Source organism: Pipra filicauda, unplaced genomic scaffold (assembly GCF_003945595.2).
Source record: "Pipra filicauda isolate LSUMZ 115617 unplaced genomic scaffold, ASM394559v2 scaffold33_size4404698_pilon, whole genome shotgun sequence".
NCBI classification, from domain to species: domain Eukaryota; kingdom Metazoa; phylum Chordata; class Aves; order Passeriformes; family Pipridae; genus Pipra; species Pipra filicauda.
In genome coordinates this window covers 2,296,078-2,316,808 of record NW_024104465.1, presented here as the reverse complement: position 1 = coordinate 2,316,808, position 20,731 = coordinate 2,296,078, and the positions used below count along the sequence as shown (strand labels likewise).

General features: G+C 52.7%; 1 gene segment (V, D, J or C); it reads right to left on the bottom strand.

Moving 5' to 3' along the window:
• Nucleotides 1–1,810: 1,810 nt before the first annotated feature.
• LOC113984271 lies at nt 1,811–13,429 on the bottom strand. The segment is given in 8 exon segments: nt 1,811–2,290; nt 3,837–4,148; nt 4,274–4,398; nt 4,777–4,806; nt 7,891–8,203; nt 9,743–10,072; nt 12,098–12,347; nt 13,370–13,429. Coding segments are annotated over 7 exon segments (1,674 nt in total).
• Nucleotides 13,430–20,731: the final 7,302 nt, after the last annotated feature.

The following is a 20,731-nucleotide window of genomic DNA, read 5'->3' as shown; positions in this document are numbered from 1 at the left end:
CTTTTGATATTTTTGCCTCCTATGTGTGTCCTCTTTGGCTTGGACCCCAGCCATGAGGAATGTGGCCATGGAGATTAGTCTGTTCCCAAGCACTTCAGATGCCCTGCAAAAATGACAGGGGATGGGCACAGACCTGGGGCTGTATGGGATGTCTGAGCTGGGACACTGGGCACAGCCACCTGCAGCACAGGGCAGTAAGGGCAGGGCCATGGTGGGGACAGGGTTGCTGAAAGGTCATGGCAGCATTTCTTTGTTGAGGCTGTGGTCAAACACTCCACAGGCTTCCTAGAGAGTTGGATGATATCCCCAGCCTGCGTGTGTTGACAATGTCCTTCATTTTGGCAGCCCTGCAGTGTCCAGGCAGTTGAACAATGTAATCACTGAAGGGCTCTTCCACCTGAAATAGGTTATTAATTTCTTTCCTATGTGCTCTTTTCCACAAAAAGCAAGGGAAGTGCTCTGCTGGATGGTGCTGGGACACCAGGCACAGCCTCATTAGCACAGGGCAAAAAGGGTAGAGTCATGCCAGGGACCTGCCCTGCCATGAAATGGGGACAGCAGAGACTCCTAACTGGAGGAGGCAGAAGAGCTTTCTATCACTTCCCAGCTTCTCCAAGTGACTGTGGTAACACTGTTGCTACTACTTTTGTAGTTAGCACAGTAACAGACAGCCCCTTCCTTAGCTTGGACCCCAGTGATGGTTCAAGTGCTCACAGAGTCCGATGTGGATGCAGAGAATGGCAAAGGGACATCCGAGGGTCCCTGGGTGTTCTCACAGTTCGCAGTGACAGATGGAGGCGCTGCCAGGAACCTTCTCCTGAAACCAGTCATGGTACCAGCCAACCCTGGAACACATGACCTCAAAAGTTTGTGCCAGGATCGCTGACACCAAGGAGAGATGACACAACACTGCCTGGACCAAGGAACCTGGAGAGGAGAGATGGGAGAAAAGGACTTTCAGCCACTGATCCTGGAGCACACAGCCCTCTGAGGGCAGGGACAATTCTGCCTGCAGGCACACAGATTGGACACGCTGGGCCACAACAGGGCTGCTGGGAGGTCATAACTTCCTCAAATGCCAGGGGATGGGCACAGACCTGGGGCTGTAACAGACAGCTAAGCCAAGTGGGTTTTGTATCACTTCCCCATTGCTCCATGTCACTGTGGCAGCATCACTGCTGCTGTCCTTACCACCACAGAGATAAACAGCCTCATCCTCGGCCTGGGACCCAGTGATTGGTTAATGTGCCCGTTTTGCCTGATATGGGCCTGAGAATCCGAAGGTATGTTTCGAGGGTCGTTGGTGTTAGATAGAGTGTGGCACAGGTGCAAGGGACAGATCGATGCATGTGCGTGACTGGTGGTACACTGGGCACCCCTATCTGCAAGTGCAGGGGTGAGTGTGGAAAATGGGAAAGACCAGGATGGCAGCAAAAAGACTCTCCCCATTCCCCTACCACAGGCCACATGTTTCCTGGCAAGGCACCCAGAGGAAGTGGTCAAGGGCCAAGGATGGCACAGCCAGAGACTGTGCTGTGATGATGGCATGGGGGTTTCAGAGCAGGCTGTGACCCAGGCTTCTCATCCCCTGGTCTTGGCATGGCCATGGGGGGGGGGTCCAGTGGGTCCCCAGGTTGAGCAAGCTGCAAAGAGCCCCCCAATATAATGTGTGTGTGTGTACACCTGTGTGTGTTCCCATCCCACCCGCTGCCTGGTGGCACTGGGCTGACACCAGCCCGTGTGTGGGGAGCGGGCGCGTTGGAAGGACACAGAGACAGGGATGCTGAGCCAGCACTAGTTCAGTGTCGGTTTTTATTTGTCTGACACTCAGAGTGGGGGGACAGGAGCAGGGGACAGGGGGATGTGGGGAGCGAGGTGGGTGGCTGGGGGGAGCCACTGTCCCCAGAAGTGGGGAGGAGGGAGGGAGCCAGCAAAGGGATGGTGGATGCGAGGAGGTCCCAGTGGGTTTAGGGGCACTAGGATCTGTTCACTGTCTTCTCCACATTGCCAGCCTCGTGCTTGACCTTGCAGGAGTATGTGCTGTAACTTTGCCACTGTTTGGGAGTCAGTGACAGGTAGCTGCTGGCCATGTACTTGCTGTCGCTCTGCCGCACGGGCTGACTGGTCTGCACGTTGTTTGTGAGGGTGGTGCCGTCAGCCACCCATTCCACTTCCACATGGCCGGGGTAGAAGCCCTGTATCAGACACACCAGAATGGCTTTGTTCTCCTTCAAGATCTGCTCAGAGGGCGGCTGGAAGACGTAGAGGGTGGGAGAAACCTCGGGCTGGCCTGCGAGAGAAGAGAGAGGTGTGGGGTCAGAGAGGGCCCTGTGCCCCACCACAGCCCCTGCCTGTCCAGCTGGCACTACCCACAAACTCCCTGCTTCCCCCACAGTCAAGAGCTTACCACTTATATCTTCAATGTATTTAGATTTGGGAAATCCAACCATCCAATTATTTATTTATGTGTTTCTTTATTTATAATTTATATACATAATTTTTTTTTAAAGTTATATATTTTTATAAAATATGTGCATATATATGTGTGTAATGCATGTACACATATACATACATCCCATATAGACTTCTATATATGTTTTATATACTCTATCACTACCTATATGTGCATATACATAGCATATATTACAGATATATACAGCTAATACACATAATATACATATATTAAAGACTACATCTATAATGTATACAATATACTTACATATGTGGTACATATGTTTATATGAACATATATATAATTCTATAAAATGTATATAACAAACATTTATACATTTATGGCTTTCCTATATGCAATATACATTATATTACATAGTTTTATTTATAATATGCATAGCTAAATCTCTAGTTATTTGCTACAAACCTATTTCTTTCCTTTTGCAAGGCCATTTGTTTAAAAAAAAAAAAATCAAATTTCACAGACAAACAACTCTGTTTTCTGCCCAATTCTGCTTTCAGACAATTTCAAATGTCTCAGAAAAAGCACAAGGAAAAATCACACAAAAAAAGACGGAGAAAAGACATTTGGTCTTTCTGAGGTGGTTCTGCTGCCTCCTCCAATGCACAGTGTCTCTATCTCTCTCTCATTTTATTTCTATCTCTCTCTATTTCTATCTCTATTCAAAAAACAGGATGACTTCACCATTGAAAACTTTCTGCCTTAAAATGGTCAAAGAACTTTTTTTTTAATCTTAGTCCCCAGTAATTTGGTTCAAATTGGGATTTTTGATCACATTCTTTTAAAAATTATAGACAAAGACAGACAAATGACATTCCCAGCAGCATTTTCAACGCATTAATCCCCATTTTTGATGTGACAATGGGCTCTTTGGGATACCTCTGAAAGTTTTTATTTAAGAGCCCAGGGACGAGCTGTTCACGGCTGTCCTTTCACAACCCCTGCACCCCTGGCCACAGGACCCCACTGAGGAGCCCCTTTCTCTCACCGGTGGTGACAGACTTAGTCCTCAGGACTAAGAGTTGAGGACTTAGATCTTAGGCTGACAAATTTCTTTAACAAGGCAAAAATAGCCGCTTTTTGAGACCTAAAACTAAGTTTTCCTCTTCCTGAGACCTCAGACATATTTCCTGGGCAAATTTTAAGATCTTTCATGTCAGAAAATACCCCCAATCCTTTGTGGCTCAGAGTCCACAGGGACAAGACCCAGCCCAAAACCCTGCACTTCGTGCCCGTCCCCAAATGACTGGCAGACCCCAGTACAGCCGCAAGTCTGAGAAAAAAAAAACCCAAATCACCAAAAATTGACAAAATGTCACAATTTCGCACCGAGGAAGGAAAGACCAAGAAATTGGTGACTCACTTATAACGGTCACACGGGTCCCGGACCCGAACACATCCCAGTCAACACAGTAATAGTCAGCCTCGTCCTCGGCTTGGACCCCAGTGATGGTTAATGTGCCCGTGGAGCCGGACTTGGATCCGGAGAATCGCGAAGGGATGTTCGAGGGTCTGTTGCTATTAGCGTAGATCACAGTGACAGGGGCACTGCCAGGGACCTTTTGCTGGTACCAGTCATAGCTGTAGCTACTCCCAGAGCAGGTGATCTTGACAGTTTCTCCCACCCTGTGAGACAATGAGGACGGCTGAGTCAGTGCTGCCTGGATCAGAGAACCTGAAAATGGAGAGGAGAGAAAGGGGAAGACAGGGGTCAGTCAGTGCCCCAGGAGCACAGGGGCAGAGGGATGGGACCCCTGTGCCCAAAGTCCCATCCAGGCACAGTGAGTCCACCCATGGCACCTGAGGTGTGGGCGAGCACCACGAGGAGGAGAGGGACCCAGGCCATGGTGTGATCCCACCAGTTCCACGTCCCTGCAATGATGGGGCTGTGCTGTGGACCTTGACTCCCTTTTAAGCCTCCACCCCTCCAGGACACGGCCCCTCCATGAAAATCTGACCCCGCGCTCACAGCCGGATCCTTCCCGCGCTTCTCTCGTCACCTCCCTCCCCGCTCCACGCACAGCCCCACCACCACAGGTGCAGCAGGGCTTGTCCCTGGACACATAGCAGAGACACCTCCCAGCTCCAAGCCAAAATTCACCCCCACAGACCCCTCATTCCCAGCTCAGGCTGAGTGCCTGCAGGACCAAAGGCTGAAGGGTGAGGGAGAGATGGACACTGGAGACAGAGGGGGGTTTAAAAGAGCCCCCCCCAGAGCTGGAAAATAGCTAGTTCCAGGGGTGGTGTTTTTTGGCGCTGAGCCAATCACAACTTGATGCACCTCTGTGTAAATGACATAGTACACAAGCCGGAAAATAAGCTTGTTGGCAAAGCTGGAATTGGAGAGATGCCATGAGATAGAGAGGCAGACCGGGGGCTCTTCCCCACTGGTCCTGGCCAAGGGTCCAAGTGTGGCACAGCAGCTGGCCCTGACCCCTCGATGAGCCTGGTGGTCGAGAGAAACACCAAAAATTGTGGAGGCCCCTGGCCTGTGGCATTTTCTTCCACACTCGCAGTGGTGGTGGGAAAAACAGCAGCAGAGGCAGCACGGAATAGTGAGCTGCAGCTGGAGCTGAGACTGGGTTCTGCCCAAAAGACTGTGAAGCAAAGATCAGAGAATTGCAGAGAGCAAGAGGAGCTGCCTGGTGAGCAGCAAATATGACATGGAGCCAGACCGAGAGACACAAGGACGTCTTGCGAAGAGAGAGCTGAACGAGCAGAGAGATGAGAAACCTGCTGGAAATATTTCTGGGGTAAGAACTGAGTCCAAAACCCCCAGAACCCTCTTGACCCGGGAAAGGAGGGGTGGAATCCTGCTTAGGGGACCCCCTGGAACTCCCGTGGAAGGAAACCTCCATGGAGCAGAAGATAAAGACTTTGAGCTTCAACTCCCTGTACCCTGTGGATGATGACCATGGTGATAATGAGCTTGTTTCCCTCGAAGCCCAAGGGTGAGCCCCTCGATTAGAACCGTGGGGCTGAGTGGGGGCGAGAGAGAGACCCCCTACACTTTGATGGAGAGAGAGAGAGAGATTTCTCAGCTACGGTGAATCGGAACTGCTGCCTTAAAGATGAGAGAAGAGACTGTGCTGCGCTGAAAGTGAAAAGACACCTTCTTCCTCCTGGACTTTATCAGGGGAGGGAGGGATGGTCTGTGTAAATACATTTTTTTATCATAGAAGAGTTATTGAAGAATGTTATATATATATTGCTTTATAGTTTTATATTCTGTTAGCAATAAATTTTGATAGAATTCCCCATGCTGAGTGTGTCTGCCGGTGTGAAACTTCTCTCAACCTTGGAGCAAATTTTGAGGGGTTTGAAAATTGGCTTTTGGGGGCTAAAACCACAACAGGGACAGAAGCCATCACAGGTCCCAATGATGCCTCTGGGACAATATGAATCCCCAGCACTCCCACTTTTGATATTTTTGCCTCCTATGTGTGTCCTCTTTGGCTTGGACCCCAGCCATGAGGAATGTGGCCATGGAGATTAGTCTGTTCCCAAGCACTTCAGATGCCCTGCAAAAATGACAGGGGATGGGCACAGACCTGGGGCTGTATGGGATGTCTGAGCTGGGACACTGGGCACAGCCACCTGCAGCACAGGGCAGTAAGGGCAGGGCCATGGTGGGGACAGGGTTGCTGAAAGGTCATGGCAGCATTTCTTTGTTGAGGCTGTGGTCAAACACTCCACAGGCTTCCTAGAGAGTTGGATGATATCCCCAGCCTGCGTGTGTTGACAATGTCCTTCATTTTGGCAGCCCTGCAGTGTCCAGGCAGTTGAACAATGTAATCACTGAAGGGCTCTTCCACCTGAAATAGGTTATTAATTTCTTTCCCATGTACTCTTTTCCACAAAAAGCAAGGGAAGTGCTCTGCTGGATGGTGCTGGGACACCAGGCACAGCCTCATTAGCACAGGGCAAAAAGGGTAGAGTCATGCCAGGGACCTGCCCTGCCATGAAATGGGGACAGCAGAGACTCCTAACTGGAGGAGGCAGAAGAGCTTTCTATCACTTCCCAGCTTCTCCAAGTGACTGTGGTAACACTGTTGCTACTACTTTTGTAGTTAGCACAGTAACAGACAGCCCCTTCCTTAGCTTGGACCCCAGTGATGGTTCAAGTGCTCACAGAGTCCGATGTGGATGCAGAGAATGGCAAAGGGACATCCGAGGGTCCCTGGGTGTTCTCACAGTTCGCAGTGACAGATGGAGGCGCTGCCAGGAACCTTCTCCTGAAACCAACCATGGTACCAGCCAACCCTGGAACACATGACCTCAAAAGTTTGTGCCAGGATCGCTGACACCAAGGAGAGATGACACAACAGTGCCTGGACCAAGGAACCTGGAGAGGAGAGATGGGAGAAAAGGACTGTCAGCCACTGATCCTGGAGTACACGGCCCTCTGAGGGCAGGGGAACAGTGATGGGACAATTCTGCCTGCAGGCACACGGATTGGACACGCTGGGTCACAACAGGGCTGCTGGGAGGTCATAACTTCCTCAAATGCCAGGGGATGGGCACAGACCTGGGGCTGTAACAGACAGCTAAGCCAAGTGGGTTTTGTATCACTTCCCCATTGCTCCATGTCACTGTGGCAGCATCACTGCTGCTGTCCTTACCACCACAGAGATAGAACAGCCTCATCCTCGGCTGGGACCCCAGTGATGGTTAATGTGCCCGTGTTGCCGGATGTGGATCCGGAGAATCGCGAAGGGATGTTCGAGGGTCTGTTGGTGTTAGAATAGATTGTGGCACAGGGTGCAAGGGACAGATCGGTGCATGTGCTTGACTGGTGGCTACACTGGCACCCCTATTCTGGCAAGTGCAGGGGTGAGTGTGGAAATGGGGGCAGAGCCAGGGATGGCAGCAAAAAGACATCTCCCCATGCCCCTACCACAGGCCACATGTTCCTGCAAGGCACCCAGAGGGCAGTGGTCAAGGGACAAGGATGGCACAGCCAGGGACATGTGCTTGATGATGGCATGGGGATTTAGAGCAGGCTGTGCCCCAGGCTGCTCATCCCCTGGTCTTGGCCATGCCAGGGGGGTTCATTGGGGTCCCCAGGGTTGAGCAGAAGCTGCACAGAGCCCCCCAGTATAACTGTGTGTGTGTGTGTACACATGTGTGTGTTCCCATTCCACCCACTGCCTGGTGGCACTGGGCTGACACCAGCCCGTGTGTGGGGAGCGGGCGCGTTGGAAGGACACAGAGACAGGGATGCTGAGCCAGCACTAGTTCAGTGTCGGTTTTTATTTGTCTGACACTTGTAGTGGGGAAATCGGTGCAGGGGACAGGGGGATGTGGGGAGTGAGGTGTGTGGCTGGGGTGAGCCACTGTCCCCAGAAGTGGGGAGGAGGGAGGGAGCCAGCAAAGGGCCGGTGGGTGCAAGGAGGTCCAGGTGGGCTTAGGGGCACTAGGATCTGTTCACTGTCTTCTCCACATTGCCAGCCTCGTGCTTGACCTTGCAGGAGAATGTGCTGAAATTTTGCCACTGGTTGGCATCCAGTGTCAGGTAGCTGCTGGCCATGTACTTGCTGTCGCTCTGCCGCACGGGCTGACTGGTCTGCACGTTGTTTGTGAGGACGGTGCCGTCAGCCACCCATTCCACTTCCACAGGGCTGGGGTAAAAGCCCTGTATCAGACACACTAGAATGGCTTTGTTCTCCTTCAAGATCTGCTCAGAGGGCGGTTGGAAGACGTAGAGGTTGGGAGCGACCACGGGCTGGCCTGCGAGAGAAGAGAGAGGTGTGGGGTCAGAGAGGGCCCTGTGCCCCACCACAGCCCCTGCCTGTCCAGCTGGCACTACCCACAAACTCCCTGCTTCCCCCACAGCCAAGAGCTTACCACTTATAATTTCAATGTATTTAGATTTGGGAAATCCATCCATCCACTTATTTATTTATGTATTTATTTATTTATTTATAATTTTTTTTAAAAAGTTATAAATTTTTATACAATATATGCATATATATGTGTGTAATGCATGTATACATCCCATATATTCTTGTATATGTGTTTTATATACTCTATCGCTACCTATATGTGCATATACATAGCGTATATTTCAGATATATACAGCTAGTACACATAATATACGTATATTAAAGACCACATCTATAAAGTATACAATATACTTACATATATGGTACATATCATTATATGAATAGATGTAGAATTCTATAAAATGCATATAACAAACATTTATGCATTTATGCCTTTCCTATATGCAATATATATTATATTACATAATTTTATTTATAATATGCATAGCTAAAGCTCTAGTTATTTGCCACAAACCTATTTCTTTCCTTTTGAAAGGCCATTTGTTTAAAAAAAAAAAATCAAATTTCACAGAAAAACAACTCTGTTTTCTGCCCAGTTCTGCTTTCAGACTATTTCAGACTTGTCTCAGAAAAAGCACAAGGAAAAATCACACAAAAAAAGATGGAGAAAAGATCTTTGGTCTTTCTGAGGTGGTTCTGCTGCCTCCTCCAATTAACAGTGTCTATATCTCTATCTCTCTCTATTTCTATCTCTATTCAAAAACCAGGATGACTTCACCATTAAAAAATTTCTGCTTAAGAATGGTCAAAAAACAGGTTTTTTTTATCTTAGTCCCCAGTAATTTGGTTCAAATTGGGATTTTTGATCACATTCTTTTAAAAATTATAGACAAAGACAGACAAATGACATTCCCGGCAGCATTGTCAACACATTAATCCCCATTTTTGACGTGACTTACCTGGACAATGGGCTCTTTGGGATACCCCTGAAAGTTTTTATTTAAGAACTCAGGGACGAGCTGTTCACGGCTGTTCTTTCACAGCCCCTGCACCCTCGGCCACAGGACCCCACTGAGGAGCCCCTTTCTCTCACCGGTGGTGACAGACTTAGTCCTCAGGACTAAGAGTTGAGGACTTAGGTTTTGGACTGACAAATTTCTTTAACAAAGATAAAAATCACCTCTTTTAAAGACCTAAACTGAAGTTTTCCTCTTCCTGAGACCTCAGACATATTTCCTGGGCAAATTTTAAGATCTTCCATGTCAGAATATACCCCCCAATCCTTCATGGTGCACGCCAGAATCCTCAGAGTCAGTAGGAACAAGACCCAGTCCAAAACCCTGCATTTTGTGCCTGTCCCCAAACAGGCGACAGACCCCCCAGCCCAGCCCCAAGTCTGAGAAAAAACCCCAAATAACCAAAAATTGAAAAAATGTCACAATTTCGCACCGAGGAAGGAAAGACCAAGAAACTGGCGACTCACCTGCGATGGTCAACATGGTCCCAGCCCCGAATATACCAGCAGGAATGCTGCTGTCCCAGCTACCACAGAAATAGAGACCCTCGTCCTCGGCTTGGACCCCAGTGATGGTTAACGTGGCCGTGGAGCCGGATTTGGATCCGGAGAATCGCGAAGGGATGCTCAAGGGTCTGTTGCTATTGGCGTAGATCACAGTGACAGGGGCACTGCCAGGGACCTTTTGCTGGTACCAGTCATAGCTGTAGCTACTCCCAGAGCAGGTGATCTTGACGGTTTCTCCCACCCTGTGAGACAATGAGGACGGCTGAGTCAGCGCTGCCTGGATCAGAGAACCTGAAAATGGAGAGGAGAGAAAGGGGAAGACAGAGGTCAGTCAGTGCCCCAGGAGCACAGGGGCAGAGGGATGGGACCCCTGTGCCCAAAGTCCCATCCAGGCATGGAGAGTCCACCCATGGCACCTGATGTGTGGGCGAGCACCACGAGGAGGAGAGGGACCCAGGCCATGATGTGATCCCACCAGCTCCACGTCCTCACAATGATGGGGCTGTGCCGCGGACCCTGACTCCCTTTTAAGCCTCCGCCCCTCAAGGACACGGCCCCTCCGTGTAAATCTGACCCTGCGCTCACGACCGGATCCTGCCCATGCCTCTCTCGTCATCTCCCTCCCTGCTCCACGCACAGCCCCACCACCACAGGTGCAGCAGGACTTGTCCCTGGGCACATAGCGGAGACACGTCCCAGCTCCAAGCCAAAATTCACCCCCACAGACCCCTCATTCCCAGCTCAGGCTGAGTGCCTGCAGGACCAAAGGGTGAGGGAGAGATGGACACTGGAGACAGAGGGGGGTTTAAAAGAGCCCCCCCCGTAGAGCTGGAAAATAGCTAGTTCCAGGGGTGGTGTATCTTGGCACTGAGCCAATCACGACTTGATGTGCCTCTGTGTAAACAACATATTACACAAGTTGGAAAATAAGCTTGTTGGCATAGCTGGAATTGGAGAGATGCCATGTGATAGGAGAGGGAGACTGGGGGCTCTTCCCCCCTGGTCCTGGCCTCCATGCCCGAGGCTCCCATGGGCTGACAAACACCCACACACCCAGTCCTGAGCACCCAGGGTGGCTGCAATGGCACAGGGCCCCAGGCAGGACTCAGGTTGGGACAGCAGAAATGTGGCAAAGGTTTTCTTAGCCAGCTCCTCAGGCTCCAGCTCTAACACTGTCTCAGTGCTCCTCTGCCCCTCACATGGATATTGGGCAGTGGGGATGAGCCCAGACAGGGCTTCTGCAGCACCAGGAACATAGTCATAGAATCATAGAATGGTTTGGGGTGAAAGGGACCTTCAAGACCACCTAGTTCCAAGCCCCTCCCATGGGCAGGGACACCTTCCACTAGACCAGGTTGCACAAAGCCTCATCCAAGCCTGCCTTGAATACTTTCAGGGATAGGGCATCCACAATTTCTCTAGGAAACCAGCTCTAATGCCTCATCACAGTCACAGCCCTGAGACATGGAATACACAGGGAAGGGCATCAGGAAAGGAAAGGAAAGAAAAGGAAAAGCCCCAAAGCTGGAGAGGTGGTCTGGAGCCTGCCTGGCTGAATGGAAGGAGGAGACAAAATCAGCCTCTTTGATGCTTGAGATTTCACTTGCCTGTGGCTCAGTGTCACCATGACATCAGCCACTGCTGCTTTTGTGGCTGCCACACTAATAGACAGCCTTGTTCTTGGCTTGGACCCCAGTGATCCTGTGGAACCAGTCACAGCACTGGAGATCATGAAGGCTGAGGGTCTCCCATCATTCCAGTAGATCACAGTGACAGGGGCACTGCCAGGGACCTTCTGCTGGTACCAGCCATAGTTGCTGCTACTTCCAGAGCAGCTGATCCTGACAGTGTCTCCCCAGGTTGGCTGAGGCTGAGGATGGCTGACTCAGCAATGCTGCTTGGACCAGGGAACTTGGAGAGGGAGAAGAGAAAGGGGAGAAGGGTGAGGGGTTGAGCCAGTGCCCTGGGAGAACAGCTGCCCCCAGGCAGAGGGATGGGGAATGCCACAGTCAGAAGAGAATGGACCTGGACATGGTCACAGGCACATTTGTGGAGCAGAGCCCAGTCCAACACATCCCTGCACAGAGGCAGCTCAGGCAGCAGCAGGAGGACATGGTCATCAGTAGTAGGACAGAGTGGAGTGATGGACAAGGCTACATTGTGATCTATACTGTGACAAAGAAATGCTCTCCAGACATGGGGGAGATCAAGAGAACCTGCAGCTCTGTGGGACACAGAAAAGGGGATGTTCTGCATCACTTCCTGTTACCTGTTGGCACCACACACCATAGCCACCACTGCTGCTGTCCAAGCCACCACAGAAATAGACAGCCTCGTCCTCGGCTTGGACCCCAGTGATGGTTAATGTGCCCGTGGAGCCGGACTGGGATCCGGAGAATCGCGAAGGGATGTCTGAGGGTCTGTTGCTATTAGCATAGATCACAGTGACAGGGGCACTGCCAGGGACCTTCTGCTGGTACCAGCCATAGTTGTAGCTGCCCCCAGAGCAGGTGATCTTCACAGTGTCTCCCACTTTGGCTGACATCGGAGGTGACTGACAGGACATCTGTACCAAGGATGCATAACGAGATGAGGAGAGGGACAAGGCCAGCCCTGGGCCACGTGCCCAGGGAACAGCGCCCAGCATAGAATGGGAATGGGTTCAGGGTCCTGAGGGACCCTTACTTTTGTGGGGCTATAGTGGGACATTGTCCAGGGCCAGGGTATTCCCTTGGGGCCAGAAGTGCTGGAGGCTCCTGCACAGGCTGAACATGAGCCCACTGGGCTGGCACTGAGCAAACACAGACAACACAGAAATAGCCTGTGGGCTCCTCTTGCAGTATAACCCCTGACCAGCCCTGCTCTGCCCTGGCAGCCTCAGGCATGACCCCAGAATTCCAATGCCCATGGGAAATGTCCCTTCCCAGGCTTTGAAGGCAAAGCTTTGGCCCAGCTCACTGGCCTAGGGCACATCCCCATCCCTTGATGCTGGGCCAGCAGGTCTGAGGCCCTTGGGGTGATGGCCCAGGGGCTTCTCACACAGTTGGGCTGGGAGATGGGCAGGGAAGCAGCTGGCCGGGCCCTGGGCACGAACGGGAGAGAGCAGGGGGACCTTGGACCTGGAGCACAGGGCAGGGAGGTTGCTGGGAGGTCATGCCAGCATTTCTTTACTGAGAGTGAGTTCAAACACTCGACAGGCTTCCTAGAGAATTGGATCATATCCCAAGCCTGACAGTGTTGTAGAGGCATTGGGACAATGCCCTTCATTTTGGCCAGCCCTGCAGTGACCAGGCAGTTAGACTATGTGATCATTGAAGGGCTCTTCCATCTGAAGTAGTCTATTAAGTTCTATCCTGTCTACTCTCCTCCACAAATGACAAGGGAAGGATTCTACTGGATGGTGCCGGGACACCAGGCACAGCCACATTAGCACAGGGCAGCAAGGGCAGAGTCATGCCAGGGACCTGTCCCACCACCAAACAGGGACAGCAGAGACAGCAGCCCCTGCCATGGCGGGAGGGCTTTGTATCACTTCTTCATTGCTCCATGTCACCGTGGTAAGATAATTACTGCTGCTTTCGTAGTTACCACAGAAATAGACAGCCTCGTCCTCGGCTTGGACCCCAGTGATGGTTAATGTGGCCGTGGAGTCGGACTTGGATCCGGAGAATCGCGAAGGGATGTCCGAGGGTCTCCTGTCATTGTAGTAGATCACAGTGACAGGGGCACTGCCAGGGACCTTCTGCTGGTACCAGCCATAGTAGCTGCCACCCCCAGAGCAGGTGATCTTGATGGTTTCTCCCACATTGGCTGAGACTGAGAACAGCTGACTCAGCAGTGCTGCCTGGACCAGGGAATGTGGAGAAGGAAAGAAGAGGAGGGAGAAAAGGAGGGTCAGCCATTAAACTAGAAGCACAGATCTGCACAGACATGGTTACAGGGAATGCCACAGTTAGATGAGAATGGATCTGGACATTTCACAGGTACATTTGGAGACAAAGCTATACCATGAGTTTTATAGGGACCAGGACAATAGTCCACAGCCACAAAGTCACCGCCAGGGCTCTAGGAAATAAAAGGAGTGGATTTAATAGACACAGTAGTGCATAGGAGACAAAAGCCTGACCTAGCCCTACATCCACATCTCTGCATGGTCATGAGAAGGACAGAAAAACTCCATTTTTAAGTCCCCTGTACTTAGCTTTAAAATCTCTCTGTGTCACTATACCAGTACCACTGCTGCTGTCGTAGCTACCACAGTAATAGACAGCCTCATCCTCGGCTTGGACCCCAGTGATGGTTAATGTGACCTTGGAGTCGGACTTGGATCCGGAGAATCGCGAAGGGATGTCCGAGGGTCTCTTGTTGTCGAGATAGATCACAGTGACAGGGGCATTGCCAGGGACCTTCTGCTGGTACCAGCCATAATAGTTGATGCTACCCCCAGAGCAGGTGATCTTGACAGTTTCTCCACGCTGTGAGACAATAAGGACGGCTGAGTCAGCGATGCTGCCTGGACCAGGGAACGTGGAAAGGGAGAGTCACACAGTTTCAAAGAGTACAGAACTATCTGGACAAGGTTACATGGAATGCCACAGTCAGAGCACACTCATGGACATGGTCACAGGGAAACTGTGGAGCAGAGCCCAGTCCAACACATCCCAGCACAGAGGCAGCCCTGGCAGAAACACGAGGACATGGTCATCAGCAGCAAGACACAGTGGGGTGAGGAACACAACTACACCATGAGTTTTATAGGGACCAGGACAATGGTCCCCAGCCACCATGTGATCTCCCATTCTCTGGGACAAGAAAGAAACAACATTCCCTGTTGTGGCTGTGCAGAAGGGACAGGAACCTGCCTCAGCCCCACATCCAGAAAGGAGGGACAGGGGTTAAAATCTTTCCTCTCATTTTGGAGTCTGCCTCACTTCCTGGTGCTTGTTGTCAAAACACACCATAGCTGCTGCCACTGCTGCTGTCTGTGCCACCACAGAAATAGACAGCCTCGTCCTCGGCTTGGACCCCAGTGATGGTTAATGTGCCCGTGTTGCCGGACTCTGATCCGGAGAATCGTGAAGGGATGTCTGAGGGTCTGTTGCTATTAGCGTAGATCACAGTGACAGGGGCAGTGCCAGGCAATGTCAGGCAGCATAACCCCAGCTGCTGCTACTCCCAGAGCAGTCGATCTTGATGGTGTCTCCCACTTTGGCTGACGTGCGAGGTGACTGAGTCAGCACTGCCTGGACCAGGGAACCTGAAAAGGGAGAGGAGAGAGAAGAAAAGACAGGGGTCAGTCAAAGCCCCAGGAGCACAATCCTCCCTGGGCAGAGGGACAGGACCCCTGTGCCCAAAGGCCCCATCCAGGTACAGCAAGTCTGGCCATGGCACCTGAGGTGTGAGCGAGCACCGCGAGGAGGAGAGGGACCCAGGCCATGGTGTGATCCCACCAGCTCCATGTCCCTGCAATGATGGGGTTGTGTTGTGGACCCTGACTCCCTTTTAAGCCCCCACCTGCCCAGGCACAGCCCCTCCCTGGATATGTGGCCATCAGTGTTCCCTGGAGCTCTTGCCTCAGTGCTCCCCCTGCCCACTGCAGGCTCCTCTGGCCCACCAAAAGGCAGCATGATCACTCTGGGCTGCCTGCTCCTTCCCCAACATCGCTGCTGAGCTCTGAGCTCAGCCAAGGACCACCCAGTCTGTGTTCCTGCCCAGTAGGACCATGGCCTGGCTGCACCAGGAACTCCTGTGTACAGGGCTGATAACAACACCATGATCACTGCAGGCCACCTGCTTCCCCGGCCACTCAGCTGGAAAAGACACATTCTGCTGCACACCAAGGCACTACAAGTGGGTGTCTCTCAGGAGTCACAAGACTACAACCCCCTCAGTCCTGGTATCTGGCAAAGGCCCCTCAGTCTTTGCAAAGATCCATGTCAAGGGACAGCAGGAACACTTTTCTACCTCATCTTGTCCATGCACCCTCTGCAGCCACCTCCTCCCTGCCTGTGACCCTGGCCTCACCCACCCCCCAAGCACCTCTGCAGCAGCACAGCTCCTTCAGCCGCTCCCCTTCCCACACAGGGGCTTGTCTGCAGGGTTCTGCTCCCTCAGCTGGCCCAGCCCATTGCCCACACAGCACACACTGCCCCCAGCACACCCCTCTGCAGGCACTGCTCTGGCACTGCTCCTAACCTTGGGATGGGCACAGACCTGGAGCTCTAAGGGGTGTCCAAGCTGAGACATCAGGCACAGTCACTTTAAGCACAGGGCAACAAGGGCAGGGCCATGATGGGGACCTGGTCCACCATCAAATAGGAACAGCAGAGACGCCTGACTGAGGTCTGCAATGGCAAGAGATTTTGGGATCACTTCCCCATTGCTCCGTGTGACTGTGGAATCACTGCTGCTGTCCCAGCTACCACAGTAATAGACAGCCACGTCCTTGGCTTGGATCCCAGTGATGGTTAATGTGGCCGTTGATCTGGACAAGGATCCGGAGAATCGCAAAGGCATGTCTGAGGGTCTCTTGTCATTTTCATAGATCACAGTGACAGGGGCACTGCCAGGGACCTTCTGCTGGTACCAGTCAGCATTAGGCCAGTTACTGCTAAGGCCAGGGCAGGTGATCTTGACGGTGTCTCCCACCTTGTGAGACAATGAGGACAGCTGAGTCAGCGCTGCCTGGACCAGGGAACCTGGAGAGAGAGAAGAGAGAGGAGAGAAGATGTGAGTCAGTCAGTGCTCCAGGAGCACAGTCCTCCCTGGGCAGGGGGATGGGACCCCTGTGCCCAAAGGCCCCATCCAGGCACAGCAAGTCTGGCCATGGCACCTGAGGTGTAGGTGAGCACCGCGAGGAGGAGAGGGACCCAGGCCATGGTGTGATCCCACCAGCTCCACATCCCTGCAACGATGAAGCAGTGCTGTGAACCCTGACGCACATTTAGAGTCTCCACCTGCCCAGGCACAGCCCCTCCCTGAATATGTGGCCATCAGTGTTCACTGGAGCTCTTGCCCCAGTGCTCCCCCTGCCCACTGCAGGCTCCTCTGAGGACACATCCACCTGCCCTGCAGCACCCAAGTCTGCTTGGTGCTTCCTGGTCCCCGGGTGCCCACGCTACCTGTGCACTGATCAGCAGCAGTGACAGAGGAGCTGGGCAAAACAGGTCCTGCTTCAAACCAGGTGCTTACACTGGGCCTCTCTTCATTGCCACAAGGGAACCTCCAAGCAGAGAACTGGGACTGTGGAAGGGCACTGGAGCCACACCAAGACCAGGAGCTTCAAGGCTACCTGACGGGAAGGAAACACAAGCCCTCAGGTCCTCCAGATTCAAACTGGGGGTCTCAAGTGGCCTCACAGCCACTTGGAGTTCATATCAATTAACTGCCCGTAGCATCCTCCCACTCTTGTCCAGCCTGGAGCAGCCCCTCTGCTGTCTGCCCACCACACAGCCCAGGGCAGCCTCCAAAGGAGCCAGTGGGGGCTGCTCTGCACCACAGTGTTACACACTGGCACCTGGTTGTCCACAGCCCCTTTGCCTCCTGGCAGCCCTGTGAACCTCAGACTGGGCAGTGGAACCACACTGACACCGTGTGGGGACAAGAAGGGCCTCAGGGACAGCGCTGGAGGAACTGAGACCACAGTCTGGCACGGGACTTTGCCCTTGCTGTCTCTCACCTCTGCCACAGCTCCCACCAGGTCCAGAGATTCCTGGCCATGGTATTTGTGGGGAGAAGTACCCAGTCACAGTTGTGCATTATCCAGGAGCTGTGACACTTCCATACCCTCCAGCACCAGCAGAAGGATCGATGCCACTCACACAAAGCAAACAGCAACAGTCATCCCAGAGCACCCAAGCATGGCCACACTATGGGGCACTTGGATGCCAACCAGCACTGCCCTCCTGGGCATTGCAGTGACCGAGAGCCTCGTCCTTGGCTTGGACCCCAGTGATGGTTAACGTGCCCGTGTTGTCAGACCAGGAGAATTGCGAAGGGATGTCCGAGGGTCTGGTGTCAGTGTCATAGATCACAGTGACAGGAGCACTGCCAGGAACCTTCTGCTGGTACCAGCCATACAAGCTGTTGCTCCCCCTGGAACAGGAGATCCCAGGTGTGCTGGCACCAAGGACGGCGGACTTAACAATGCTTCCTGGAGCAGGGAACACAGAGAGTGAGGGAAGATGAGGGGCCTCAGCCATTGTCCCAGGAGCACAGCCCTCCCCAGGGCATCGGGACTGGGGCCTTGTGCCCAAAGGTCCCATAGTGAGATGGACGAGCCCAGAGTCACCCACAAAGAACCCAAGGTGTGAGGGTCCTGCAAGGAGAAATGGCAGCAGTAAGAGGAGGCAGAATGCCAGAGTCAGTGCCTCCACCGAGCTGACCAGCACTGCTGCCGTCGTAGCTACCACAGAAATAGACAACCTCGTCCTCGGCTTGGACCCCAGTGATGGTTAATGTGGCCGTGGAGCCGGACTTGGATCCGGAGAATCGCGAAGGGATGTCCGAGGGTCTCTTGTCATTGAGATAGATCACAGTGACAGGGGCACTGCCAGGGACCTTCTGCTGTTACAGCCATACAAGTTGATGCTACTTCCAGAGCAGGTGATCTTCACAGTGTCTCCCACACTGGCTGACACCAAGGACAGCTGAGTCAGTCTTGCCTGGACCAGGGAACTCAGAGAGCAAGAGGAGAAGACTCTGACTTGCTTTTAAGCCCCCAGCCAGGGGTCTGCACCACAGTGTTACACACTGGCACCTGGTTGTCCACAGCCCCTTTGCCTCCTGGCAGCCCTGTGAACCTCAGACTGGGCAGTGGAACCACACTGACACCGTGTGGGGACAAGAAGGGCCTCAGGGACAGCACTGGAGGAACTGAGAGCAGAGCCTGGCACAGGATTCTGCCCTTGCTGTCTCTCACCTCTGCCACAGCTCCCACCAGGTCCAGAGATTCCTCCAGTCCTGGCCACAGCCTTCAGGGCTTCTGCACGGCACCCTGCCCAAGGCAGCCCATGCTCACAGGGGAGAGCCTCTCACACAGACACAGGGCCCTTCAGCACAGTTGCTCTCACTAGAGGCGAGTGGCACAGAGCCCATGGACCAGAGCAGGATGCCCAGAGATAATGACAGGGATTCTCCCAGTTTCTCTGGGCAACAGCACCAACCACAGGACAAGACATTTGGAGGGCAGCAGCAATTAGTCACACCACAGCTCTTTACTGCCAGGAGCCCTGTCACATCCATGTCCTCCAGCACCACTGAGGGTCTCTCTTTGTGCCAGCACAGATCACAGTGACAGAGGTATTGCCAGGGACCTTCTGCTGGACTTAGCCACAGGCACTGCTACCCTCTGAGCAGGTGATCTTGATGGTTTCTCCCATGGTGGCTGACAACAAGGACGGCTGACTCAGTGATGCTGCTCCAGGGAACCTGGAGAGGAAGAAGAGAGAGGGGAGAAGAGTGGGGATCAGCCAGTGCCCCAAGAATACGGTCCTCTCCTGGGCAGTTGGAGGGGGAATGCTGCAGTCAGAGGGGAATGGATGGAACCACAACCAGAGGGAAATTTGGGGAGCAAAACCAAGCCCAACACATCCCAGCAGAGAGGCAGTGCTGGCAGCAAAAGGATGACATGGTCACGAGGAGCAAGAGAGAGAGGGCTGGGGGACAAAGGAACCCTATGAGATTAGTAGGGACCAGGACAATGGTCCACAGACACAAAGTCATCTACAGTGCTCTAGGACACAGAAGTGGGGACATTCACAGCCATGGTCATGCAGAGGAGACAAAAACCTGCAACACTCCCACATCCACAACTCTGTTTGGCCATGAGAAGGACAGAAAACCTCCATTTTTAACTCTTTTGTACCTCATTTCCACATCTCTCTGTGTCACAATACCAGCATAACTGCTGTCATCCCAGCCACCACAGTAATAGACAGCCTCGTCCTCGGCTTGGACCCCAGTGATGGTTAATGTGCCCGTGGAGCCAGACAAGGATCCAGAGAATTGTGAAGGGATGTCTGAGGGTCTGTTGCTATTAGTATAGATCACAGTGACAAGGGCACTGCCAGGGACCTTCTGCTGGAACCAGGCATAGTAGCCATGGCTACCACCAGAGCAGGTGATCTGCACAGTGTCTCCCAGGTTGGCTGACACCGAGGACGGCTGATTGAGTGATGCTGGGCCAGGGAATTGGATAGGGAGAGAAAAGACAGGAGCAAAGGTGAGTCACCCAGTGTCCCAGGAGCACAGAACTTCCTGGACAAGGTTACAATGCCATAGTCAGAGAACAGACAAGTGGGGGACAAAGCAACACCATGAGTTTTGTAGGAGCCAGGACAATGGTGACCCCAGTCAGAAAGTCACCCCTGTTCTCTGGGACACCAAGGAGAGGATATTCCCTGCCATGGGTGTGCCTTAGCCCCACAGCCAGACAGGAGGGAGAAGGGCCAAAATCTTTCCTCTGATTTTGGGTTCTGCCTCACTTCCTGCTACTCACTGTCAACACACCATAGCTGCTGCCACTGCTGCTGTCACAATTTCGCACTGGGGAAGGAAAGACCGAGAAGAAATCAGCGACTCACCTTTGACGGTCAACATGGTCCCAGCCCCAATTATACCAGCACTACTGCTGCTGTCAAAGCTACCACAGAAATAGACAGCCTCGTCCTCAGCTTGGACCCCAGTGATGGTTAATGTGTTCGTGGAGCCGGATGTGGATCCGGAGAATCGCGAAGGGATGTCCGAGGGTCTCCTGCTGTTATCATAGATCACAGTGACAGGGGCACTGCCAGGGACCTTCTGCTGGAACCAGCCATACTCGTTGTTGCTCCCTGAGCAGGTGATCTTGATGGTTTCTCCCACCTTGGCTAACAATGAGGACAGTTGACTCAGTGATGCCACCTGGACCACAAAACCTGGAGAGGAAGAAGAGAGGGGGGAGAAAAGGAG